Source organism: Saccoglossus kowalevskii, chromosome 2, assembly GCF_978046115.1.
Source record: "Saccoglossus kowalevskii chromosome 2, keSacKowa6.1, whole genome shotgun sequence".
Lineage (NCBI taxonomy): Eukaryota > Metazoa > Hemichordata > Enteropneusta > Harrimaniidae > Saccoglossus > Saccoglossus kowalevskii.
The window spans coordinates 23,415,865-23,428,179 of NC_140642.1; the positions used below are offsets into that span (position 1 = coordinate 23,415,865).

General features: G+C 34.3%; 1 protein-coding gene across 1 annotated transcript; it reads left to right on the forward strand.

Annotated features, from left to right (window-relative positions):
• The first annotated feature begins 781 nt into the window (after positions 1 to 781).
• LOC102807012 (uncharacterized) lies at positions 782 to 11,685 on the forward strand. The gene is made up of 5 exons (XM_085493104.1): positions 782 to 935; positions 5,430 to 6,371; positions 6,501 to 6,728; positions 7,579 to 7,801; positions 8,259 to 11,685. The coding sequence occupies exons 2-5, from the start codon at positions 5,540 to 5,542 to the stop codon at positions 8,437 to 8,439; spliced, it is 1,464 nt and encodes a 487-aa protein (XP_085349230.1). The 5' UTR covers positions 782 to 935; positions 5,430 to 5,539; the 3' UTR covers positions 8,440 to 11,685.
• Positions 11,686 to 12,315: the final 630 nt, after the last annotated feature.

Here is a 12,315-nt window from a genome sequence, read left to right on the forward strand (position 1 = left end):
GTGAATGGTGCAGTGCCAACAAACTTACAGTCAATGTAGAAAAAACCAAATGCATGACTATTAAAACGCCTCATAAACACCTGGGCATTGAGGGCAGCTTGGATATAAATGGGTTTGAGATAGAGGGCGTTTGTTCAATCAATTATCTTGGCGTGTCCATTGACCAGCACCTCAACTGGAAACCTCACATTGAAAAAGTAAAAAAAATAATTGCCCCCAAAGTTGGTACTATCTCCCAGATCAGACATTATGTGCCCAAATCAGTTTTACTTTTGTTATACAATTCCCCGATTCTCCCGCATATTAGTTATTGTTTAGAAGTATGGGGAAACGCCTATCATACACTATTAGAGCCTATCCTTCTTTTGCAAAAGAAAGTTGTACGGCTTATCTCATTTGCTGTTTACAATGCACATACTGCCCCTCTATTTAAAAAACTGGGCATACTTGATATTCACAAGTTGTGTAAATTTAAGATATGTCTGTTCATTTATGATCTGAAAAGCAACCGCAATTATTATTATTATTATTATTATTATTATTATTATTATTATTATTATTATTATTATTATTATTATTATTATTATTATTATTATTATTATTATTATTATTATTATTATAAGATTACTAGAATTGTTATTATTATTGGTGAAATAAATCATATCTTATCATGTCCGGAGCCAGCACGTTCATTTCCGAAAATGCCTTTCGTTTTGGAACCGCCATGGACTCAAGAGATTTTTTTTTCTATTTCGCTAGGGAGTCGTTTTAGGTCAAAGTTCGAACGGCCATGTTTCATTTGTTTAGTTTTGCCGAGAAGCTGTTGTTGAATTTATTGTTTTGTCGGTAACTCGCAGGCGTGGAAGACGTATTGAATATGGCATAACTCACACAAGCTAATCAACCGAAAATAAGTTTCTCACTAAGTACATGAGGTAAGCATCTGAGCGAAAGGAGACACATTTTCTTATGTAACAAAATGGTCGCTAAATGTCAGTTTTATAATAGTATTAGTCAATGGCCGCTTCGTCACGCTATTTTTTTTCTGGTCATGTACTCAACTGCACTATTCATACAATTGCACCTTAATAATATTTTTACTCTTTATCAAAGAGCAACGCTACCCTGATACACATCGTCAGTAGCCGTATCAAGTAATTTACAGTACGAGTGGGTATCTGTGTACTACATCTGTATTTCCTCGGTTTGTCGGTTCATTGGCTGCCGCCAAGTGTGAATTTTTTTTATCATACAACAGTGGCAGTGGATCGATCGATACATCAATATACACCGGTAGTGATAATTTTGGGCATTGGATAGAGAGGAAAATTCTAATTAGCATTATTGTTGAACCCCATTTTGAATTTGTCGGAAGGTGTCAACTGTGAGGTACTGTTATACATGATTTGTACCACATCCCTGGTTCTGTTACCTTGGTTTGCAGGCAAGATTGGATAATTTGGCGTTCAGAAAGGAGAAATTTATTTTTGTTTGTCTGCGAGAAGTTGATTTCTATTAAGGAACAAGTATCACACTGAGCATAAATTATACGCATCACTAAATTCTCTACAAAAAGTTATGCTCGACTGGCTAAAGTTGTACAGCATAATTAAAGACCTTGTGTATGCTGGGTTTTTGTTATACAAATGAGATTATTTAATTTTTTTTCCTCTTGCATAAGCCAATCAGATCTATACCCCACCCTAGTTTTGGATCCATACCCAATGTTTACAAACTGCAGTTTCTGTCAAAAAATATATTTTTTTTTCATCACCTAAAAACCTACAACTAGAAGATGTTTAGTTACAAGCACATCAAGCGATTTATTCAGCTACTTTTTAGCTGCATTTCATATAAAGATATTTGTAGAGCACATTGTCATTTCAAAACGTCGCCATTTCCTTTTGTACCTCCCATCCCTAACCCTAATTTTAACACTTCCTGTTACCCAATTCATTTGTATATGCCCCCTCTAGATAATTATAGATGTCCTTAGGAGGAGGCATGTACAATTAAATGGGGAGTGCTGGAGGGTAGGGGTAGGGTTAGGGATGGGGGTACAAAAGGAACTCTTTCCTTTAACAAAAATAAAATATGGTGTAACAAATAAAAAATCAGCCAATCAATTTTTAATGATATGTTTCGATCATAAAATGTCAAAATCAAAGACAAATTCGCACCAAGAAGAAGGGTAAATAAAATTCATTTCAATCACCTCAAAAGTCAAACAGGAAAAATGTCTGGGTAAAGGTATGACAATTTGTTGCGAAAATGTATCGCTACTGGTAAAATAGTTAAATAAAAGAACTACTCGCTGGCCAAAAATATGATCTTATACAGATACCCTGGTGAAAAAATAATATGAAAAAGCTTGAATTCTGAAATAAACTGACTGACGAGACAATGTTTTAAACTGTCAGGGCTGAATTAGAGCCGAGATCCGCCAGAGTTCAATCAAGTTCTTTCAGAGCTGATCATAACAGCGTTCTCCATTACTTATAAAAACAACATGTCTGAAAATGATTTTGGTGTCGTGCTTGTTTTGTTGTTTCTTTACATGGCCTGATGCATATCAGAATATTATCCTGTTGAGCTGATGGAAAAAAGAAACAGTCATGAGTCTTGTGACAATATATGATTTAGGTATCTTGAATAAACAGGATACACGGTAGCTAAAATAGCCTATTCGCTTAAGTTATTGTCATCCAAATTTACCATTGTGATATGTGTAACAATTATCAGTATAAACTTGCTAAGAACACTTCTCCGTACCGTGATCTGTTCTACGTTTTTTATCTTCAGTGTCTTTAAAAAGTTTCTTCTCTTGGTTCAGTTCAGTAGTAATTTTTCGCAATATCATACAACATTTTTCGTTTTCCTGTAGAGCTATAAATCTATAAATCGCAGTATTTCTTTATACTCTGCCGAATACATATTGGGGTGCGTACCTCTTTGTCAAGCCAGAAATATGCGAAATTGCAAACAATGTTGTCTCCGCTATAATTGAAATGAGAGGTTACTTGCAGAAGACGGTTGAGGGAGTTATTTCGGCAGTGTACATCTCAATATCTCAAAATTTTGCTTGGTGACGTATGGTGAAAAAGAATATATAGTGACTTACAATTAAGGAGTACTGAAAAAAATTACAATATTTTTAGTAGGTTTTTATCAAGGAAATGTTTTCATTGTGGTCTATGGAAACCTCTGCTAAAATGGCATTTTATGCATAATATTTTAACATTTTTTTTCTTCAAAAAACAGATTGACAGTGAACCAAAACAGTTCTCAAACTACGGTAATGCTAAAAGAGATTTTGACACAAAATTCTTGCTTACCCCTACATGTAAATGTGCTAAAATATGCGCTTAGGATTTATTTTTTTATTTTTTAAATTTCTTTTTGTAAGACCTCTTCTATTAGCTCCGCTGTCGACTTTGTCGAGCGGAGCTTATCATATGAGTGAGTGATTGTCCGTCTCCGTCGTCGTCCGTCTCCGTCGTCCGTGTCAATGTTTTACTTTTTCGACTTCTTCTTGAAAACTACAAGCCTGAATGCTTTGATACTTGATGTATATGTACCTTGGGTAGACCTCTCTTAGGTTTGTTCATTTCATGTTGATATCTTCAATTCTCTAATTTTGGTGAATATTTTTGTCATTTTTGGTAAAAAGTGATATTTTCGACTTCTTGTTAAAAAATGCAAGTGCAATTGCTTTGATATTACATATATAGGTACTACATGTGGACCTCTCTCAGATTTGTTCATTTCGTGATGATATCTTCAATTCTCTAATTTTGGTGAATATTTTTGTAATTTTTGGTAAAAAGTGATATTTTCGACTTCTTGTTAAAAACCACAAGTCCGATTGCTTTGATATTACACATATAGGTACTACATGTGAACCTCTCTCAGATTTGTTCATTTCGTGATGATGTCTTCAATTCTCTAATTTTCGTGAATATTTTTGTAATTTTTGGTAAAAAGTGATATTTTCGACTTCTTGTTAAAAACTGTAAGTCCGATTGCTTTGATATTACATATATAGGTACTACATGTGGTCCACTCTCAGACTTATTCATTTCATGATGATATCGTCAATTATCTAATTTTGGTGAATATTTTTGTAATTTTTGGTAAAAAGTGATATTTTCGACTTCTTGTTAAAAACTGTAAGTCCGATTGCTTTGATATTACATATATAGGTACTACATGTGGACCTCTCTCAGATTTGTTCATTTTGTAATGATATCTTTAATTCTCTAATTTTGGTGAATATTTTTATCATTTTTGGTAAAAAGTGATATTTCCGACTTCTTGTTAAAAACCACAAGTCCAATTGCTTTGATACTACATATATAGGTACTACATGTGGACCTCTCTCAGATTTGTTCATTTCGTGATGATATCTTCAATTCTCTAATTTTGGTGAATATTTTTGTCATTTTTGGTAAAAAGTGATATTTTCGACTTCTTGTTAAAAACCACAAGTCCGATTGCTTTGCTTTGATATTACACATATAGGTACTACATGTGGACCTCTCTCAGATTTGTTCATTTCGTGATGATGTCTTCAATTCTCTAATTTTCGTGAATATTTTTGTAATTTTTGGTAAAAAGTGATATTTTCGACTTCTTGTTAAAAACTGTAAGTCCGATTGCTTTGATACTATACATATTGTTCATTTTCTAATGATGTCTTCAGTTCTTTAATTGAAATGTGCATTGCTAACAGCGGAGCTATCTCAGCCGATAGGCTGCTTGTTTATGCTTTCCCAAGGAGTAGCATTCAATCTTAAACCCCCGAGTTTTACAAATATCCATAGCGTCAGACACTGATGTAATACTGTAAACTACTTTATTGTAGCTGGAATTAATTTTGTTTTTTTGGTGTTTTTTTTTTTTTATGAAATTTTTTTTCACTGAGTTTTGATGAGTTGAATAAGAAATATAGGAAAAAATGTATATTCACAGGATTTTATTTTCACTGAATCACACCTTCAGCGAAAATAGCGAAAATAAATTCCAAGCGGAAATAAAGTATTTTACTGTAGGCTAAGAACATGCTCAAAATTAACAAAAACAAATATAGTAATTTAACAAAGATCTTTGGTCAAAGCAGTACTTGGTTATGAGAATTGAGTTGTTGTAAACTATAGCATCTATAGCCAGAAAACTGAGTACTAGTAGTTTATTTCTCTGATTACCATCCCGTTTCCCCCCCATACAAGTTCAACTTTGAATATACAGTTGTTAAATACAGCCATGAACTTTAAGTGATATTGGACATGTATTAGATACTAGTCTATACTAAATGTGTCTTTTTAAAAAAATAAAACGATTTTCAACTAGATCTATCTAGTAGTTAGTATGCATTTAGTTATGTGGATGGAAAATGCATTAACCATATTAACTTGTTTTATCGTTCACAGATAAACAATGTCAAGCTCATTTTTCATTTTTACCCACACCAACATGGTTATGGTCGTTACTTGCCGCATTTCACAAGATTTATAGGAACAAAGTCATTTACACTGATGGTATGGCATTGATCACTGCCGATGATTATATGCGCTTTTGTAAAGCTTTGAAAGTGAACCACTTAAAGTTAATTGCTGATATTGAAGGTTTGCTGCAAAGAGAAGATGTTCCTCCATTCATACCAGATTGGATGACATTACCTGCTGATCTCTTCATGCTAGTATTTTCTTTCCTGACCCCTCAAGACAGGACTAAGTTACGTCTTGTGAATCACACTTTCAGGATGATTATTGATCACCCGAGTAACTGGGTTAAAAAAACTGTTAAGTTGGTCAATGTTCATAAGTATGAAGACGCATCATGGGAATTGATGAAGCAGCGTAATGTACGCATAGTGGAATTGACAAAGTTGAGTAAAAAAAACTTCAAGAAAGTTTCTCGACATATGTCCTACTTGAAGGGTATGCATTTAACGATGCAAATGAAACTTGCTAATTTACAAACGCTACGTCAACATTTGGATCTTGAGCAGCTTGCGCTAAAAGATTGTAGTTTACTACACGGCAATGACTTGTTATCAAATGTAACTGCATTCAAACGACTGACATCGCTAGAATTAGGCAATATCAGTGTGATGATGGATGAGAACTTGAGTCATCTCGCCAAGCTGAAAGAACTGCACACGTTAGCACTCTGCAAAGCGAACACTGCCACAACCGGTAGTGGATTTCAAATCACCGGTGAAGGTTTGCAGTACGTGTTATTTCGATTACCTAAACTGAAATCATTGACGCTACATGCAATCAATGGGCTCAAGTTTAATTTATCGACTGCACTAACTCCCCCAAAGGATGATAATGGTTTGATAAGTTTGAAAGAAAATCGGCGTAAAAGTAAGTAGCTATACCTATATTATTTTCAACTTCAGGTGCAATATTCAAGAATTCATCAGTTATGGGCATTAGTGTGTCAGTTTACATTTCTTCCTGTCTAAATTCAGGGCTTGTTTTTTTTCTTTTCAGAATCCAAAATGCAGATAGATCATCCTCTCAAGCAATTACGTCTGCAGACTTTGAAGCTGCCATTCTCTCTCAATTTTCCACTATCTGAAGTGGCCCTAGAGCAGTTACAAAGTGTCACTTACTTGTCTTTACAAGAGTCCTACCTTCTACGAAGAAGGGATCTAAATTCCACAGATGTGACTCGTATCTTTAAAAGATTACACAATGTGAGGAAGCTGGATTTATCATGTGAGTAGCATGTGATTTTTGACTCCTGTGTGCGAAGCACGCAATGGTCTTTGCAGTTAGTGTATGTGTGTTTACTGCTTGTGGTACGGGTATGTGGTATTGAGTAAAATATGTACAAATAACTCTGGTCTGAACTATGGCTGAGACAGACATGACCTTGATCCTAATCGTGGAATATCTATCTTTCACCTGTTCAGTGAGGAAAATGTTTTCACAAAACATTTTCAAACTATTCTGCTATAAGTATATTTGTTATGCTGGCGAGTCACCTCATAGCGTTGTTTCTAATGTACGTAATAAATACCGGTACTCAGAAAACAGATTAACCTGTTCACCACCAGACTTTCTTGCCCACATTTTCTTGCACTTTTGTTTTTATTATATTCTTCAATATTCAATAAATGAACCCTAATTTTGTAGCACCAATTTGGCTATTTTTGTCCCAATCCTCTGAAGAAAAGTACAGACTATAAACAAGACTATTTTGTAAATTTGTGATGAAAAGCTTAAGTAAAAAAATGCTTGAAGCAATTGTTTTCCGTAAAGGCACACAGTCAGTAAAGCATAAAATGTTTGTACTGGTTAAAATGTAAACCTTCAAGCATTATCACTTTTCCCTTCCAAATTTTAACGCAACATTATTCCTGTTTCAGTGTATTTTTTTAAAATAATTTTGGACCAAATGGAGATAAATCTCTGTTGGCTTCTGGCCTTCACAATTTGAAAAAAAAAATTGTGGCTTTTATTTTGGGAATGGGTAAAAAAGTTGGCTTGGGCACTTCATCCCTTTACCAAATAAATGTGTGTAACTTGACAAGCACAGTTGATTTGTTGGTTGATTTCCTTGTAGGTTCTAACTGTCAGAATGTGGTTCTGTCTAATCTACCGCCTGGTGTGGAATGGCTGGAATTAAGAGATTGTTACAGTGTATCTGTACTGGGAATACACTCGCTATCCAGAAGTGTTGGTTCCAACTTAAAATATTTAGGACTATCATTCTGTAACCGTTTATCTGCGTCACTCGTGTCAGCATTTGACAAACTGTTCCCAAAGCTTGAAGGACTTGATCTGAGGTAAGTCTATCACTAGCAGCATTTTTTAATAGTCCTATTCCAAAATATGTCTACTTGGAGCAAAAAAAATTTTTTAATAAATTCCAACTTATGAAAAACAGTCTGATTTGAAATGATGAAGTTGTATATTGTAGAGATCTGACCTTTTTATAATGAACGCTAAATAATCAAAATCAGTTTACACGTCTTAAATAATTTTATTTGAGTTTAGTTGGTATATACAGAAGTACATGTTTGTCAAAATCTGCAGTCGAGTGTAATACCATTTATGTTTACCAGCATTTAAATTCAGTATTTGGATGCTTTGAGTAATTTCACTGGGTTTTTAAACCGACAAACAACGAGTTCTTTCGTCGCATATATTTAATTTAGTGGCTTTTACTTACTGGTAAAAATAGCGAAACCATAATTAATCAAATTTACAGTATTATGTCTTTTGTTTTCTTCTGTGCAACAGCTGCTGTCGCTCTGTCGGTGACGTGCATGTCAAGACATTCAACAACATGAAACGATTGACTTATCTCCGTCTGGTTGGATGTACTAAGCTGTCTGAGGAGTCTGTCAAGATAGCACGTATAGAATCTGCAAATAGGCTTTTTATCATTGGTCCAAAATATGTCAACAATTATAAAAAGTGATTCGGACATTCGCAGCCCTGCATGAAGTTATTGGAGTCATTGAGGGCTGAGATAAAATTGAAAATGCACCTAACTTTTCCCACCTGCTGCCCCATCATCAACACCTAGTTTTTGACAGTATAGAAGTGTGGATTTGAAATGGAGTATCACTGGCGACTATCATATCAATTTTGCTTCATCAAAAACTAATATTTCGGAACCATTGCATTAGTTTTAGGTTATTAAAGGAAGAAAAGTAATGTCTCAACGAAATATTATTTTCCACACAATTGCATGGGCAACGTGGCCCCAGGCAAGACTAATATTGTATAAAATGTGATGTGAAAACTAGAGGTCGAGTAGTCGCCATTTTGTTGAAATCGCTTAGGTCCCCTCAAGATGGTGATGTTTTTGACATTTCGCCCAGGACCCCCAGGAAGGTGTCATCTTGTTCCATAATCCCTGAGGTTAGCTTGACAAAACTGGATTTCAAAAGGTTTTGGCCTCTGGAAAACTCAACCCCACTGCCATCTTTTTTTACTCCTGTGTGTGAAGCACACAATGGGAGTCTCTGCAGTTAGCCTGTGTGTATGTGTGTCTGTTCGTTCGTTCCACTGATACCTCAAGAACTGTATGTTGGTTTTTAATGAAACTTGGTACATAGATGCTCTGGACTAATGCACACACTTGATTAGTTTTGGGTAAAAATGCATGCATATAATTAACCTAATTTGCAAAATGATTAGTCCATTTTCAGCTTTTCCACTGATATCTCAATTATCTAATTTGCATAATAAGTCTTAATTTTTGGGTTTAAATCAAATTTCAATGAAGCTTCGTACATAGATGGTCTGTGAAAGTACTTATCTTAATTCAGTGAATCTTGGTACATATATACTCTTAACACAATGTGATGATGTAATTAATTTTAGATTTATATACATCTATAATAATTACCTAATTTGCATAATAATTTACTTTTCAGCTTTCCACTAATTTAGTTAGGATTAATCATCACATTATAATGTAACTTTATACATGTGCGATCTGAAACAATATACAGACCTAAATCTATGCATAATAATTGTTTAATTTGTATAATAATTCATTTGGTGATCCACAGACATGATTAGTTTAGTAATCTTGATAAACATGCAATTTGTTCATCTATTATTAGCCCATTTCTGAAATCTAAAAAAATCTAATTTTATTGAATTTATCACAGAGGTGCTCTGGAATTAATTAGACTAAAAACTATGGATGAAAAATCAAATGTTTTTTCTGTATGTATTCTAAATTTTGATAATGTGAATCACATTGTTTTTATGTTGTGCATCTCAAATAGAATCCAAATATTAGTTGCCAAGCTTCTTGTTTGAAAAGCAAATTTTGAATTCATTTTGATGTCTCCAATACTGTCTGTGTCAGCACACAGGAATTCATTGTAAGCTTTCTTTGATTTCACTTGCAAGTGATTTATTGAACAAAGTCCATATATATCTGAGACAAGTATTTTATCGGTATTATAATAACAAATTGGAGACGGAAGGTTTATAGTTGCAGCTATTGTCACTTTAAGAAAGTTTTTGGTTTACAAGGCTCATTAAGACTGGTTTCTATACAGGTTTACTTTACTGCTTAAATTTGCAGTATCGAAAAATTAGGGTATCTACTATTTACTTAACTGTATGTTTGAAGTACATTTACAATATCATTTAGAAACACTTGCATGAGTACAAGTGGTGGCTAGGTTACTATTACCGTCACTGATGAATTTAGATTTACAGATTATATATAATAATAATAATAATTTCATTCATTACACCATAATGAAAGTTAAATCATTTTAGGCTGTTATGTAATAAATTTAAAAAACAAAACAGTGAAAAATAAAAGTTAAAGAAAATTAAGATAAATGTAGTTTAAAAAGGCAAATTAGCCTGAGATAGTGTGATGATATTTATGATTTGCATGATGGGCCGATTCACTGAAAACGGAAAAAAAATTAATTAATTGTCCTAAAATAATTCTGTTTTCTAAATGGCCAATTTGCATGAGTGTACTCTGACAGCTACGATGAATGTAGAAAGTTTTGAATAATCAGTTTTTGTAATCCTTTCTTTGAGAAAAATACTTGAAGGTCAGTAGTTGTTGCGATTACAGGCATTCAGTATGGGTCCTACACTATGCATCACAACGATGGGTACTCGCGAGTAAAATGTGTTCTTTTTCACCTTTGAATGACTTGTGGCGACAACCACTGTCTTCTAATAAATAGTACGTTGACAGGAAACTTGAAAGTACTGTTACTTTATTCAATGAAATATGTTAATGCTTAGGAATGTATATTTTTTAATATTATTTATGGTACGGCTCTCATTGAATTGCCTACAATTCTGTATGGTTTGTACTTTTGAATATAAACTTTATTTTAAATTATTTGTGTAAAACAGGGTTATATTTTCATTTCTGGTTGTATGTTTGGCATTGTATTTACATGTACCTATATTTTTTTGCTGCGAATTCTTCTTACGCTTTACTGAAATTCCTAGGAAAAAAAAGCTGGTATGCACACTTTTTCATGTAGCGTCTCCACTTAATCGCTTTTCTGGTGAAATTTGCCAGACGAGGTTAAAATGTACAAATTGCATAAGATTGTGGGTAAGATTGCAATGTGTATATTATTATTTATAACATAAAAAAAAAAAAAAAACGTTGGTGTAGATTAGGGGTGCGTAATAAGCTCTTGAAAATGCAGTTGTACATACCAATTACTTGATGAATAAATTTCAGTGACCTCAATAATTGGGGGAAAAAAAACCTACACTAAGATTGACTAAACATGAAGAAAATTTCCAAGTCTGAATTAGTAAATAAAGAATTATCATCATGGATGCCCATTTTGTTACCATGATGTCATAGTTTGTTTATGCATATGTAAGTTACTGTTAAGATAATTGCGTGTCTTGGCATTAGGTTTAGGGAGCAGGTGTAGGGTACGAAATTCAGTGTCATTCACCTTTCCTAATTTGTAATGCATGCCATGCACGGAATAAAAAAACAAAGTAATTCACAATATTGTCATAAGAGGGCAGAACAAGTTTAAACCTCATCATCACTACATGTATTTTGCTGTTGATCATATTTCCAAGAGATAACTACGGACCCCTATTCTACACCAACACCAAAAAAAAAGTATATTTCTCACTGTAGCAATGTGCAAGAGTCTTTATGATATCAACATTAAATTTGAGCTTCTTTAACAAATGTATCACAAGAATTTCGCATATGTGCATAAATGTGTATATTCACTACGTTCAATTACCCACCATAGTCTCCAATCAGTCAAAATGACTATTTTGAAATGTAGGCATTAATCAGCGATTCTGCCGGTGACGGAGAGATAGAATCTAGGTCAGGGGAAGCCCCATGACCTCAAGATTCTTTTACCCCTTATGTCACGAACCCACGTGACCGAGGCCACATGGCAGCGCCATAGGTAGCCGTCAATCACTCTTCATTTTTCTCCGCCTCGTCAGGGAATGATTCTGAGTGGCTCTGCCTGGCTCTGTTGCTTTTCCTGTCCAGGTTTCTAGCGTGGGTCATCGCCGCAGCCGCGGCATTCGACATTCTAGCTGGTAGGATAAGTTTTTCTTGTCTTTTTACCCTCATGTCGTTTTCCCCTGTGTGTGTTATGCTTTTCCATAAAAACCCGGCGCCACTACATAACCACACGTTGGTTTCATGGCGGCACCTTTTACAAACTAATTCGTTTGCCTCATGCATGTCGTCTTTTATTTACAATGTATAGATGTAATGACAGCACCAGGGCTCGCTGCCGTTTTCTTTCCGGTCTCCTTGTGTTTCGAGTCGACCGTGCAGTGGTTATATTCAGAA

Coding starts and splice junctions, on each gene's coding strand:
- LOC102807012 (XM_085493104.1), top strand. CDS start 5,540: ATGGCATTGATCACTGCCGATGATTATATGCGCTTTTGTAAAGCTTTG. Junction 6,372..6,500: donor GAAAGAAAATCGGCGTAAAA/GTAAGTAGCTAT, acceptor TTTTCTTTTCAG/AATCCAAAATGCAGATAGAT. Junction 6,729..7,578: donor GAGGAAGCTGGATTTATCAT/GTGAGTAGCATG, acceptor ATTTCCTTGTAG/GTTCTAACTGTCAGAATGTG.